This window comes from Chionomys nivalis, chromosome 7 (genome assembly GCF_950005125.1).
Source record: "Chionomys nivalis chromosome 7, mChiNiv1.1, whole genome shotgun sequence".
Classification (NCBI taxonomy): Eukaryota; Metazoa; Chordata; class Mammalia; order Rodentia; family Cricetidae; genus Chionomys; species Chionomys nivalis.
This window is the reverse complement of record NC_080092.1, coordinates 84941206-84956204: the sequence shown is the minus strand read 5'-3', so window position 1 is coordinate 84956204 and position 14999 is coordinate 84941206. Positions and strand designations below refer to the sequence as shown.

General features: G+C 49.0%; 1 protein-coding gene across 7 annotated transcripts in view; it reads right to left on the bottom strand.

Moving 5' to 3' along the window:
- The window catches only part of Mapt (microtubule associated protein tau), a 95001-nt gene that overhangs the window by 4201 nt on the left and 75801 nt on the right, over nucleotides 1-14999 (bottom strand). For all 7 annotated transcript variants that reach the window (XM_057774992.1, XM_057774985.1, XM_057774988.1 and 4 more), the window contains 3 exons: nucleotides 8104-8196; nucleotides 4833-4914; nucleotides 3535-3647 (listed from right to left, as the gene is read on the bottom strand). In XM_057774992.1, coding sequence (XP_057630975.1) covers nucleotides 3535-3647; nucleotides 4833-4914; nucleotides 8104-8196 — 288 coding nt within the window. The remainder of the gene's footprint in view (nucleotides 1-3534; nucleotides 3648-4832; nucleotides 4915-8103; nucleotides 8197-14999) is intronic.

Sequence of the window (14999 nt, the reverse complement as noted above, 5' to 3'; positions counted from 1 at the left end):
TACCAGCACACCTGGCTGTTTGTCTAATCTTTCTACATTCATTTGTGTTTGTGTGAATGTGTGTGTGAATGTGTCTGTGTGTGTGTGTGTGCATGTGCATGCATGTGCCCTAGTACATGTGGGGAGATCAAAGGACAACTTGTATGAGCTGGTTCTCTCCTTCTAACATCTGGGTCCTAGGGACCAAACTCAGGGCATCAGACTTGACTGCAAGCACCTTTACCCACTGAGCAATCTCACTGACCTGGTTTGTTTTAAGGCAAGATCTTATTATTTAGCCCAGGCTGGCCTGGAACTAGCTATCCTTAGGAATCCCTCTGTCTCTCAGTTTCTGAGATTACAAGTGTGTGCCACCAAGGTTCAGGCTTAATACTTGATTATTCCACAGAGAACTTCCTCATGCCAAGGGCTACTTATTCTATCCCATTACAGCATCTATATCAAAATCTATCTCCTCCCTGACAGAAGTGGAAGGAGGTTCCATTTCTCTGCAACCACAAACAATGCCGAATAGGAATAACCTCCAGTGACTTTGCATACATCATTTTACATGGGTATATTATCCTAAATATGTATGACTATTTACTTATCTTTCTTTTTTTAAGATTTATTTATTATGTACACAGTGTTCTGCCTGCATGTATGCCTAAGGTCTGAAGAGGGCGCCAGATCTCATTACAGATATTTGTGAGTCACTATGTGGTTGCTGGGAATTGAACTCAGGACCTCTGGAAGAGCAGCCAGTGTTCTTACTCACTGAGCAATCCCCCCAGCCCTTATTTGTTTGTTTGTTTGTTTAATTGTGCTAGGGATGCAACCCGTAGCCTCAGGCATGCCGAACACACGCTGCACTGCTGCCTCACATCCCTTGCTCTGGACTCTGTTTTGCTAGATTGTTGCCAACTTGCTGCTAAAAGCACTGAAGGAGTAGCCATAAGAGAAAAGGGCCTGCTGTAGAATCACTGGTACCAGCGGTCACCGCTACACACACTCTTTGTCCAAGATCATTAAGGTATTTTCAGGTGGCACCCGCCAGCGCGGGTGCTAGAAGCTGTGATGCCAAGAAGCCCTTTTTAAGAAATGATATCACAAGCCTGGGGAGATGGCTCAGTGGATAGGAGTGTTTGCTCTGCTAACACAAAGGCCTGAGTTCGAATCCTCAGCACCCAAGTAAAAAAGCAGGGCAGGTCGTGCATGTCTATAATTTGTAATCTCAGCATTTGGGGATGGAAACAGGTACATCCCAGAACCTCACTCGTAGCCAGTCTAGCAAAAACAGCAAGCTTCCGGTGCAGTGAGAGACCCTGTCCCTGTCTCAAGGCAAAAAGGTAGACAGTGAAAGAAAGAGAAAGACACCTAATGTTCTGCTCTGGCCTCTGCATGTATGTACATGGGTGTGCTAACTTGCATACTCATGTACATGCAACACACAGTTGGGGGTGCAGACACACAATGCTATAGCCAGGAGTCTAAAGGGAAGCAGAAAGCAGTCTGAGGCATGTATAACAGTCTCTACATAAAAGGGGTAGACACAAAATGTCTCAACCTTGTTCTGGATCCCAGACTTTGAGCCAAGTGTGCATATATGTATGCTACACATATATGGTATTTCCAAACAACTTCCGAGGGCAGAGAGCCTAGGTGAAGAGTCCTTCTTGCTGGGAGCTTGAATGTGGACATCGAGAAAAATCAGGCGTTCATATGCTCTTCTTTTTGGTTAACAGGGTTCCATATTATTGTACTTGAGAGAATCTTTGATTCAAACGTGTGTATGCAAGCGTGCACGTGTGTGTGTGTGCATGTGTATGTGTGTGTGTGTGTGTTAAGGGTCGCTCTATTAGCCCCACCTGTCCTGAAACTTGATATGTAGACCAGGCTGCCTTCAAATTATGCAAAACAGATATCTGCCTGCCTCTGCCTCCCAAATGCTGAGATTAAAGGCATGCATGACTAAAGCCAGCTGTTTCTGGTTTTGTGAGATAAGGTCTCAGGTAGCCCAGGCTGGCTCCAATTCTGTTTAGCTCAGGGGTAACCTTGAACTCCTGATTCACCTGTCTCTAGTTCTCCAGTCTTAGGACACGGGGACCTTCTTTTGTTTGGATCTCACCCCACCTCTGGGGTGCCGGTATTTCTCTGAAGGAGAAACAGGCCTGCACACTGAAGCTCTGCCTACATCAGGCCTCCAGGGGAGTCCTGTCTGCCCAGAGCTTCCTACAGGGCATAGAAGTTCCCAGGCTGGAGGAGAACTTCCCTTACCCAGGGAATCTCCAAGGCCTAGATCTGTTCCAGTCCTATTGGATCAGACTGAGGTAGAGTCAGGCCTATGACTTCCTCTGGCCAAGAGGTCCCGTATGGGAGCGAAATACAGGAGGTTTTGTATTTAAATTGAGCGATGTATGGCAGAAATAGCAGAGCTCTGGCCGTTGATGAGGCTTTCCCACCTTCCCAGAGAAGGGAGCCTGCCCGGTAGCCCTCAGGTATGGCCTCCTTTCTTCAGTTTCTGTCAGCTTCCAAGACTGGAGGATCTCCTGCTCTGGGGCAACAAAGATCTGTGTCCGCTTTGGGGTCCTAAAGACCAGAGGATCTGCCCTTATAGGCCATCTCAGGGAAGAACCCCTCAGCATGCCCGGTTGTGTGCCGGCCGGGCGCCTCAGCGGTTCAGGTGCCTCATGGTCACCAGGGGCTTTACATAAGCAGTGGATGCAGACATGCAGCTGCAGAGGAAAGCAGGGAGCTGTGGGGACGTGTCAGGCAGGGGACTCCCAGGGGCCACCCAACATGGCCAAGTAGAAAGACAACTGAGCTACCTTGGGTAAGTACCCTTTCTCGTGCTGGGCTAGGTCTGATTCCAGAACATTCCCTCTGTTCATGGGAGACCCTGCCAAGGAGACTACCTGCACGATACTGGGCCAGGCAAGTGTGCAGGTTGTTTGTACCAAAGAGGAGAAGCCAGGGCGGCCCTACAGTCATATCACACCCTGTGCGGGGGTAAGAGGAGCTTGCTAGGATCCACACACACCTTTGTGTGCCCTTACCCCACACATACCCATGTCCACTAGGTACCCAGTCCTCAGCCCTGAGACAAGACACAGCAGCCTCAGTGTGAGCAGTGGGAGCACTTCTCTTCAGAACCGCAGACTTTGTCCTTTGTCTGGTGAGAAGCTCAGGTAGCGCAGGCTGGCCTGAAACCTGCGATGCAGCCGAGGGTGATCTTGAACCCTTGACCCTCCTGCCTCTACCCGGGATTACAGTTTATGCCCAGTCTATGCAGTGCTGGGACAGAACCCGGGCTCTGTGCGTGCTGGGCAAGCGCTCTACCAGCGGAGGCTCATCCTCAGCATCACCAGTTTGCGCTAGCTTTCCTGAAAACCAGCGGAAAAGATCTGTCTTTGGTCTCATGCCGTGTTTCTTGGTACACTGAGCTCAGGGTGAGAACTCATCACTAGATAGTCCATATGGGGCCTTCTAGGACCAGCCTAGCCCACTCCACTAACCCTCCTCCCCATGTGACCTCCCCATTTGTCCCCCCCTTACCTTCTTATTCCCTCCTCCAGGGACGTGGGTGATATTATCCAAGGAACCAATCTTCGACTGCACTCTGTCCTTGAAATCCAGCTTCTCAGATTTTACTTCCACCTGGCCCCCTCCTGTAACACAACCCACACAAGAGCCTCTTGCCATCGTCTGTGGTCTGGGGGACTTAGCATATATTAAATGAGGTCACGGCCTGCAGAGCAAAGTGCCTGGGGCTGCTGGAGGCTTGATAGCAATTAGGTTAGTTGTCACCATCCTGGCAGGGAACATTCATTAATGTGCTCATTCTGACTCCTGCAGAGGCTGGGTCAGGGATCACAAGAACAGCCCACCCTCTGGGAGTGGCCAGGGCTCTGCTTTATCTGGAAGGAGGCTTGGCCACAAGGGAGCCCTTGTAAGGGCTTCCAAATCACCTGCCTCTTCTCTAATTGAGATGTATATCGGGTATTTACTCCACAAAATCTTTCTCCTGAGACATACACGAAGCTTGGCCAGGAGGAGGCATTCTGAACTCTAAACTTCCAGCAATGGAGGTTTTCATATGAGCATCCTGAAGTCACAGCCCCTCAAGACCTTGGAATCACATTGCATGTCAAATGCACAACGAGGAGAGATCCTAACCCTGTCTGCCTCTTTGCCTTGGGTCACCACACCAGGGTGTAGCAGGAAGGGAGGTGACTTGTACTACTATCCTGGGAAGGGTGCTTTGTTTAAACAAAGTCACAGCGAAGGTGGGACAACAGCCCAGAAAGGTTTATTTTTTGTTTTGGTTTTTTTTTGTTGTTGTTGTTTTTTTGTTTTTCGAGACAGGGTTTCTCTGTGGTTTTGGAGCCTGTCCTGGAGCTAGCTCTTGTAGACCAGGCTGGTCTCGAACTCACAGAGATCCGCCTGCCTCTGCCTCCCAAGTGCTGGGATTAAAGGTGTGCTCCACCACCGCCCGGCCCCAGAAAGGTCTTATGTTATAGCTGTTGATGAAGTGACCCCCGTGCTGGCTGGGACAAAGCTGGGATGTCCACGGAGCTGGCCGTTGGGGGTCCAATCAGTCCCATGGCTGGTCCAGTTTTACAGGCTTTTCTGGAGAGCCACACGATGGAATCTGGAACCAGTTCTCCCTCTCCCTCCACCCCTTGTCTAGGCTGGAAAAGCCCTGCTCAGGAGCCGGCAGGGACAGTCACACCTCCTGGGTCACACAGCACTTTCATGTTTAGTGTTTCCTGCCCAGGTTGGCGTATTCCAGGAGCACCTGCTGGCCTAACCAGCACCTTCCCATCCCACAGCCTTCCTTCCTCAAGGGCTACCTGGTTTATGATGGATGTTGCCTAAGGAGCCGCACTTGGAGGTCACCTTGCTCAGGTCCACTGGCTTGTAGACAATTTGTACCTGCAGGTCAGAAAGGGCGGGAATGAGACAGAGAATGAGAAAGGGGGTTGTGTTACTAGGGGGGTAACACAAAGCAAATTCCAATGGACCACTTGCCAGTGGCTTCCATCAGCTTCCGATACACCCCACTCAGGAAGGATAATATGCTCCCCAAATCCAGATAATCCCCACGCCCCCAGAAAACTGGGTCCTCACAAAGTGACTATGGGACCATCTTCAATCCCTGAAACCCAAGAAACTCTCAAGGAAAAACAGGGATGCCTGGTCCTTGATCACACTATTTAGCAGATATTTAAATCTATAAACACAAATCTTCTCACTGAGGAAAGACCAATCACACACAGCGGAGGAAGTGGCCTGCAGCCTCCAGGTGATCTCCTCAGAAGGGACTCAGAGAGGAGAGGGGGCAAGGAGGAGTGAACATCCAGGAAACTCCCACAGCCCTGGACCATCAGGTGGCATACAGGACCCAGGGCAGCTCTATGACTCAGGTAAGAGCCATGTGGTGTCCCCTGGACACTTCATCCTCTACTGGAAAAAGCAAAGCGACACTAACAGGGAGGGCAGGCACACAGCGGAAATCACAGGCTTAGTGGCTCAGCGAGTGTGAGTGAGCAGACAGGACACACAGGGAGACCTGCCAGCCCGAGGATCCGTCATGTGGCGCAGAAGAAAGGCCTGCTCTGGGGAATGACAGTTGCGTCCTGAGAGAACACCCTGAAGGAGGCCACCCAGTTAGATGGGGCTCCTGGAAGCCAGTCTCTCAGAACTGTGGTTTGCAGCTTAGAGAGCTGGTCACTAACTGCCACCTTCCAAATTTCATGGGTCTCCTATATAGGCCACAAGTGGGGTCATTCCAGCGAAGGAGAGGGTCATCTCCTGTCCACGTGAGATTTGGCAAAGCAAGGTTCTACAGATGGCTAAACGAACAGACCCCTCTCATTTCATGGAGAGCAGTGCTGATGGTATGCTGTGTTGTGGGGGGTGTGTGCGTGTGTGTGTGTGCAATGTGTTTCTTTTTCTGCTAATGGACTTGATGGAAGAGGCGGGCTGTGGCCTCACCCGTCAGTGTCCTGAGGTCACACGTCAGTGTTCTGGGGTGTCACCCTGACCCTGTGAAAATGGACCAAGAGCAGATGATCCCGAGGACTTTCTGCAGACAGATCCAGGGTACAGTGGGAGTTCTGGGGCAGGTGATGATGGGAGAGCAAAGGGGTTCGATCCCCCAACAGGAGAACTTGTGCTCTGCAACCCATGGGAGCTTGAGACCTCCAAGAGGAGACAGGAATGCTACAGGGACCAGAGCCTCACTCTTCCAGGCCCAGGTAGAGTCTCTTGAGAGTCAGTGGCAGGGTGTGGCAGGGTAAGAGACATTGGAAGCCTGGAATGGCCAGAGGAGGAAGGAATGTACAGGGTGGGGCGTGGGGAAGCAGCCCTAGTGAGGAGGCCACAGCCCAGCCAGGAGGCACAGATGGAGGAGCAGCCTGCCTGCTGCAAGTCCCTCCACCCTAGCAAGAGCCAGCAACAAGCCAGATGATGTGCAGTTCAGGCCAGGGATCCTGCAACCCAAATTGCCAGAGGCTATAACCACCAGCTCCCTCCCTCAAGAGAGCTTTCTCTACAGGTCCATCCTGTAGCCAAAGTGGCCACAGGCCAAGAACAGTCCTCATGGTCAGCCCACAGTTTATCTTCTGACTCTATATAAGGTCATAGGTCAGGAAAGTTCCCTGACATCCTGGGCACTGGAGCCCCACCAGGCAACCAGCATGTGACCAGAGCTGCCCTGCGCTGGCTCTTCCCCATTTCCCTGCAGGGGCATCCTCCCTCTGCAGCCCACTGGAGCCAGAGCCTTCAGCCCCAGCAGCAGGCCAGACATGAGCCAAACCAGATGCCCCTGTCTTTCCTCCCCAACCACAGCAGGCCTGGGCTGGGAGGTCAACACACCCTAAATGACAACATCAAAGGGCCCAGGGACAAAGACAGCAATGGGAGTCGTTAGTGACCATCTCTTTCCCCCACCCATCTCTTTCTAGAACAGTTTATTGAGTGTACACAGAGAGGGCATCAGGCTGGGCAATAACTATAGTGTAGCCAACAGCCGCGCCTCTCCTTCTGAAGCAAAAAAACATAAGTACGGGGTGGGGATGGCAGGAGCGCCGTGAGTGGAGGACAGAGGAAACAGCAGACACTGGGAGGAAGCATAAGAAGCAGTAGCCACAGGCCAGCACTTGCTGCTCTGGGGCCAAAGGTCCAAGAGGCAGAAGGCAGGGCAGGTGCCAGGGCAGGAGGCAGAAGCACATTGCAAGAATAAACCCTGTGGGCCAGGGCGTACAGTCACAAGATTGAGCCAGCAGGAACTCTCTCAGAGAGCCCGGACTCCTCCTGGGACTGACCCAGAGCTGGGGATGAGGGAATTGGCCTGGAGAAACCCAGTTTGCAAACCCTGTGGACACAGGCTAGCCCAGGAGGACATCGGAGTCTTTAAGTCCATCAGGGAAGCCTGAGAAAATCTCGCACAAACTCACTGCCGGTAAGCTGGGTCCCCAGTGGTGTTTAGAGGACAAATTTAAAACCCTAAGCAACCTTTCTCTGGCAAAGTGGACTCGGGCAATAGATACCACCCGCAACCTCTCTTAGGCTCTTTGCAGCCAGAGTCCCTGTACTGCGTGTGTGTGTGGGGGGGGGGGGCTGAGTGGGGGCTGGTTTTAAACTTTAACTGAGGCTTAGGAATTGCTTCCTCTCTCAAAGATGGAGAAATGGAGGGTGACTAGGGTGGCTAGGACCCTCTCTGCCCTTGACACGAGCCAGGAAGTCCTTAGCATCTGCTCAGACCATATGGACCGTCCTTCCACAGCAGAACTGTTCCAGAGATGACAGTTCAGGCTTGGGTGCCACAGTCTTCAGCCTATTTCTAGCAGGCTGTGGGGCTTCTAGGGACATGGGCATGGTACTGCGGGGACCCAGCTTCTCAGGGAAGGGTCAGTGGGAGCCAGTTGCTGTCCCGATTCTGCTGGGCCCTTCACTGAACATGGGGAGGGGGGTCTGGGGACAGCAAACCTAAGTGTAGGGACACCGGAGGCCCTGAGCCTGCGGGGATTTATTCTCTGCAATGTCTCACAAGTACACACTTATGACACGTGTCTCAGCAAAGGCTGCAGCACACTGCATGGAGAGTGTGACTGTACTCACACTGCCGCCGCCCGGGACGTGTTTGATATTGTCCTTCGAGCCACACTTGGACTGGACGTTGCTAAGATCCAGCTTCTTATTAATTATCTGCACCTTTGATAGCCAGAAAAAAGAATGAGTGATGACCACACGCAGCGCAGTGACCCCTGACCTGCGTGCTGCTGGGGAGAACCAGGTCTGAGCTCCGCCTCCTGGGGGTGCGGGATGCAAAGAAGCTGCCTGAGAAGGCATACTGCCAACCTACTAGACTCAGAAATCACAAAATGGATCTGAACGAAAATGGGACTGGGGACTCGAAAACAGATGTGGGAAGGTTGGGGTGGAGTGACGAGTGTAAACAGGGAGTCCCCTGTGTCCAGTTCTCAGAAGAAAAACAACAAACCCCCCAAAACCCACGCCAGTGCAAGACAGCGCATAAGATTCCTCGCGCCGCTGGGGAGTTGGAATGTGAAGGTTCCCAGCCAAATTGTCTTGAGTTGAGCTGGCCGATGGTTTGGTGAGGGTGAAGATGGTTGCCACCAGACTACACACGTCCCCTCCCACATGCGTGCAGTGGCACACACACACTCATACATGCAATAAATAAATATTTTAAAATACTTTTTAGCTCTTTTTTTGGGGGGAGGGGCCTGTTTTGAGACAGGATTTCACTAGGTAGCCCTGGCTGTGCTGAAACTCACCCCGTAGGCCAGGCTGGCCTTGAACTTACAGAGATCTGCCTGCCTCTGCCCCCAGGTGCTGGGATCAAGGGTGTGCACCACCTGACCAGCTTAAGTTGAAATTTAAAAAAAAATTTTTAAGCTACCTCCATTTATAATTTCATTCTATTGTGTTATTAGGAAACCTTCACGACACTATCATCAGATCAGAATATGTTATTTGGGGGGTGACCTAAATTCATGTTCTGGGACCATGGTCACTCACATTTGGCTTCAGAAGAAGCTCTCCTTCCCTTTGAGGTAGCAGCTAGAGGAGCTATTGGCTGTCCTCAAACCCGTGGGACACTGGGGAAAGTCTAGACCTAGCCCTGACCTAGGATTTGAATATTGGAAATCTGGTTTAAGTGGATAAAAAAGTGTTTGTTTGTTTGTTTGTTTGTTTGTTTTTTTATCTTTCACAGACATGATTTCAGATTTTGGAAAGAGTCTCACATATCCCAAACTGGTCTCAAAACTCAGTGTGTAGCTAGGTATGATCTTGAATACCACGGCCTCCAGTCCCTCTAGAGCGCTGGCTTACTGTCTGCTTCATAGCTGCTAGCCAAGATGGGTAAAATTGCTCTCCAGAAGTGAACTCACTGTTCGGACTGTTTCTGGGCTACCAAATATTTGCATCGACTCCATGTTCAGTGTGAACAGCCCACTGTGAACATATCTTGGCAAGGAATGTTTCCGTACTGTGGATCATCTTCATGGCACAGACTCCTAGAAACACGACTTCTAAGTTGAAACGACAGGTGTTCTAAACACGCTCAAGCCAGCCCTCCAGATGTCCTCCTGAAAGGGTGCTCATCTCCCTGGACCCCCTGCTGACAAAACAAGCTTGTTGTGCTGCCCTCTGCGGGTGTTTGGCAGTGCAAGGTTCTCACAAGGTGAGTTCCTGAACTACATACATAGTGAGCTTCAGGCCAGCCTGAGCCTAGTATGATACCTCTGTAAAAATAAGCCGGCAGTGGTGGCATACACCTTTAATTCCAGCACTCGGGAGACAGGCAGGTGGATCTCTGTGAGTTCTAGAAAACTAGACCGGGAGCAGTTTAGAATTAGAAAATACAGACTCTGGAACTGAATAGAAGACCCGGATATCAATCACCATGCACAAAACTCAAGTCCAAATGGATTAAAAACCTCAACACAAAGCCAGCCACACTGAACCTTATAGAAGAGAAAGTGGGAAGTACACTTGAACACATTGGCACAAGGAACCACTTCCTAAATAAAACCCCAGCAGCACAGACACTGAGAGAAACAATTAATAAATGGGACCTCCTGAAACTGAAAAGCTTCTGTAAAGCAAAGGACACAGTCAACAAAACAAAACGACAGCCTACAGAATGGGAAAAGATCTTCACTAACCCAACATCAGACAGAAGTCTGGTCTCCAAAATATACAAAGAACTCAAGAAATTAAACACCAAAAGATCCCATAATCCAATAAATAAAAAATTGGAGTACAAGGAAATGTTCAACATCCTTAGTCATCAGAGAAATACAAATCAAAACAACTCTGAGATTCCATCTTACACCTGTAAGAATGGCCAAGATCAAAAACACTGATGACATCTTATGCTGGAGAGGTTGTGGGGAAAAGGGAACACTTCTGCATTGCTGGTGGGAATGCAAGCTGGTACAACCCCTTTGGATGTCAGTGTGGCGATTTCTCAGAAAATTATGAAACAACCTTCCTTAAGACCCAGTAATACCACTTTTGGGTATATATCCAAAGGATGCTCAATCGTGCCACAAGGACATGTGCTCAACTATGTTGATAGCAGCTTTGTTTGTCATAGCCAGAACCTGGAAACAACCTAAGTGCCCTTCAACCGAAGAATGGATAAGGAAAATGTGGTACACTTACACAATGGAGTACTACACAGAATAAAAAATAATGACAGCTTGAATTTTGCAGGAAAATGGATGGAGCTAGAAAACATTATTTTGAGTGAGGTAACCCAGACACAGAAAGACAATTATCACATGTACTCACTCATAGGTGATTTTTAAACATAAAGCAAAGAAAGCCAGCCTACAAACCACAATCCCAGAGAACTTAGACAACAATGCAGACACTAAGAGAGACTTACATAGATCTAATCTACATGGGAAGTAGAAAGTAGAAAAAGACAAGATCTCCTGAGTAAATTGGGAGCATAGGGACCTTGGGGGAAGGTTGAAGGGGGGAGGGAAGAGGCAGGGAGGGGAGCAGAGAAAAATGTAGAGCTCAATAAATATCAATAAAAAAAGAAAAAAGGGTTGGAGAAATGGCTCAGCAGTTGGGAGCGCTGACTGCTCTTCCAGAGGTCCTGGGTTCAATTCCTAGCACCCACATAGCAACTCACAACCGCCTGATCTATAATAGAATACAGACAAAGCACCTATATACATACATAAATAAACCTTAAAAAAAATAAAGAAAGAAAAAAAGAAAACACAGACTCAGTTAAAACAAGGAGACATAAAAGGGTGGTGTCACATCACAGGGTAGTCACTGAGATATACAGTCAGGGCTATCAGATTCAGTACTGAGCTTCCTGGAAGCCAATGAGAAAAAGGAAACACGAATGATTATATAACTCCTTATTTAACAAAGACAACAGTTTTTGGAGGAAGGTAGCTGTCTTCTGGATACAAAGAAACCAAATTAGTCACAGGACATTAAGCAATCACAGAGACATCCCCACCTCCTTGGGTGGTTGGTTCTTATTCTAACCTCGTAGGAAAAGAAACACACTGCTGTGGGTTTTGGCACTGGACAGATATTTACAAAGCAGACTGGAATTACGGTTAGTGGCCACGTTAAGCCAATGCCCTTTGCAGAGTGTGGAGAAGAGGGCGTGGTTGGCATTGTGAAACCCAAGTCGTAGCGACAGTGGCATATACAGTTCTGCCGGACTGGGCTTGGCTCTGACTAGACACTGGAAATACCCCCGAGGGAGAGGATGTTTCCATCTGAGAGCCTTCTGTTCGCGAGGGAAGTGGCTGTGGTCAGGGAGCAGTCCTGAGAATCTGGATGGATCCGCTTCAATTTACCCACTTCCCAGAGACCCCCAAAGCCATTTCAAGTCCTTGGTGGACCTTGTTCTGGGTCTGCTTGGGTTCAGAACTCTTGGGGGATCCCTTCTTGGCCCCAAGCCTCTAAATGAAGGAGCTTCCAGACTGGTGCTAGCAGCGCTGGGCTGGGCCTCACTTGGACAGTGGGCCAAGGCAACGCCTCATTTGGGCAATGAACCTGGTTGGTGTGGGCAGCTAGGCCCACAGAAAGCTTGGGGATGGATGCTGAAAGTCTGCTTGTATTCAGTCCAGTCAACCTGGGAAAGGCAATGAAGTACCAGGGCCAGCCACTGTTATTATGCTGCTGTTGTTTTGCTTTTCTTTTTTGTTTTTGTTTTTCGAAACAGAGTTTCTCTGTGTAACAGCCCTGGCTCTCTTAGAACTCACTCTGTAGACCAGGCTGGCCTCGAAACTCACTGAGATCCACCTGCCTCTGTCTCCCAAGTACTGGGATTAAATGCATGCACCACCACTGCCCAGCAAGGCCAGCCATTATTAAAGTTGTCCTTTCAATGGTGACTGGGGACATAGGCCAGTTGATAGAGAATTTTCCCAGCATGCATAAGGCCCTGGGTTCAAGCCCTCACACTGTATAAAACTGAATGTAGTAATGCAAGCCTGTAATCTTAGCACTTGGGAGGTAGAGCAAGAACATCAGAAGTTCAAGGCCATTCTCAGCCATAGGAGGCCAGCTTGGAATAAATGAGTCCCTGTCCAAAAAATAAAATGCATTTAAAAACACTTCCACTTCCAACTCCTATCTCTAAATACACACACACACACACAAACACACACACACTTAAATGAATGTTAAAAATTTTTAAAAACTCATATTTCCATATGACCAGTGGTGAAGGAGAATGGGACGGACAGAAACAGAGAAATGAGCTGAGATGAGAGATAGAGAAAGACCAAGGGAGCAGGAAAGATAGCCATTGCAGAGAAGCAACAACTATGGGTGGTCCAGGAGTGGAGGCTGCTGTCTACAGCGCTCCATCGCCACCTGGTGGTCACCTGTAATATAGCAACCCTTTGCCCTTGGTGCTTCCAGGCTCTGCAAACTTTTGACTTGTGGGCCTCTCAGGCTGTGTCCTGTGTGGGACTTGGAAATCTTCAGAGGAGAGCTCCAACTGCTCAGCCAACCAGACTGCTTCCATGCTTGGACACTAGCCAAAAACTAGTTTAGAAAGAAGCGCAATTTCTTTCTTTCTTTTCGTTTTAAGACAGGGTCTCACTATACAGTGCTGGTTGTCCTGGAACTCATTCTGCAGACCAGGCTGGCCCTTAACTCACGGAGATTCAACTGCCTCTACTTCCTGAGTGCTGGGATTAAAGGTGTGTGCCACCATCACCCGGCCATAAGGCTTTTTAAAAATCACTATTGTTGGGGCTGGAGAGATGGCTCAGCGGTTAAGAGCATTGCCTGCTCTTCCAAAGGTCCTGAGTTCAATTCCCAGCAACCACATGGTGGCTTACAACCATCTGTAATGAGGTCTGGTGCCCTCTTCTGGCCTGTAGGCATACACACAGACAGAACATTGTATACATAATAAATAAATAAATATTAAAAAAATCACTATTGTTATTATTAGTGATTGTGCACTCCGTGTGTAATGTATGGATACACGCAGGCATGCGTGACACTGTATGCGGTTGTTTTTCTCCTTCTACCTGATGTGTTTCTAGGGGTTGAACTCGAGTCTGCAGGATTACACCTGAGTTTACTCAGCAGGCCTTTACCTGCTGAGCCATCTTGCTGGTCCATTAGTATTAGTATTAGTATTAGTATTAGTATTAGTATTAGTATTAGTATTAGTATTAGTATTAGTATTAGTAGTATTTAGTTTTTTGAGACTTGCTATGTAGAAGAAGCTACATAGGTTTGCCCTACGATACTCTTGGTTCAGCCTCCCAAGGGCTGGGGTTACAGGCATAAGCTGCCATAATTGGTGCATAAGCATTCTTCTTTAAGGCCTAAGAAGATCATAGGGAAAATGTGAAAACCTTTATCTGTTAATTAATTAATTAATTAATTCTGGGACAGGGTCTCCTGTAGCTCAGGCTAACCTTGAACTCACTCTGAAGCCAAGGATGACCTTGAATTCTCTCACCTCTACTTCCTGGGTGCTGGGATTACAAGTGGGAGCCACCATTTCTTAACATCAACAGGCTGGGCGGTGGTGGCACAAGTCTTTAATCCCAGCATTCGAGAGGCAGAGGCAGGTGGATCTCTGTGAGTTCGAGGCCAGCCTGATCTTCAAGAGCTATTTCCAGGACAGACTCCAAAACTACAGAGAAACCCTGTCTTGAAATAACAACAACAACAAAACCCAAAAAACCAAACCAAGACAAACTCTCGAGGATCCCAGGCTACAGGTTAGGTGTTAGTGTCAGGAGGGGACCTGGGTCCCTGAGCCACACCCCTAGCCACACCCCTAGCCACACCCCTAGCCACACCCCTAGCACGTCCTTCCATCTCTTACTTTACTGTCACCTCCTGTTACTTAATACTTCCGGTTACAAGTGAATTTCTATAATTAAATTTTTTTTGAAGGTAGCCCAGGCTGGCCTTGAACTCACTGTGTAACTGAGGCTGGCCTTGAACTACAGTTTCCCTGCCTTCACCTTCCAAGTGCTCTGGTCATGGATGAATACTTACAACACGTGGTCTCCTCCAGCCCAAGAATACAGCACTCGCTGTATTTCATGCCCCGTGAGAAGCCACTGGACAGAACGATCTAAGGTGGGCTTCCCAGGGCTCCATCTCTAGAGCAGCGGTTCTCAACCTGAGTGGAGAACTCCTTGGGGGTAAGAGCGACCCTTTTATGGGTCACCTAAGACCACTGGAAGACAGATATTTAATTATGATCCATAACAGTAGCAAAACTACAGTTACAAAGTAGCAACAAAAATCATGGGCGTAATCCCAGCACTCGGGAGGCAGAGGCAGGCGGATCTCTGTGAGTTCGAGACCAGCCTGGTCTACAAGAGCTAGTTCCAGGACAGGCTCCAAAACCACAGAGAAACCCTGTCTCGAAAAACCAAAAAAAAAAAAAAAAAATCATGGGCGATAGTGGCGCACGCCTTTAATCCCAGCACTCCGGAGGCAGAAGCAGGCGGATCTCT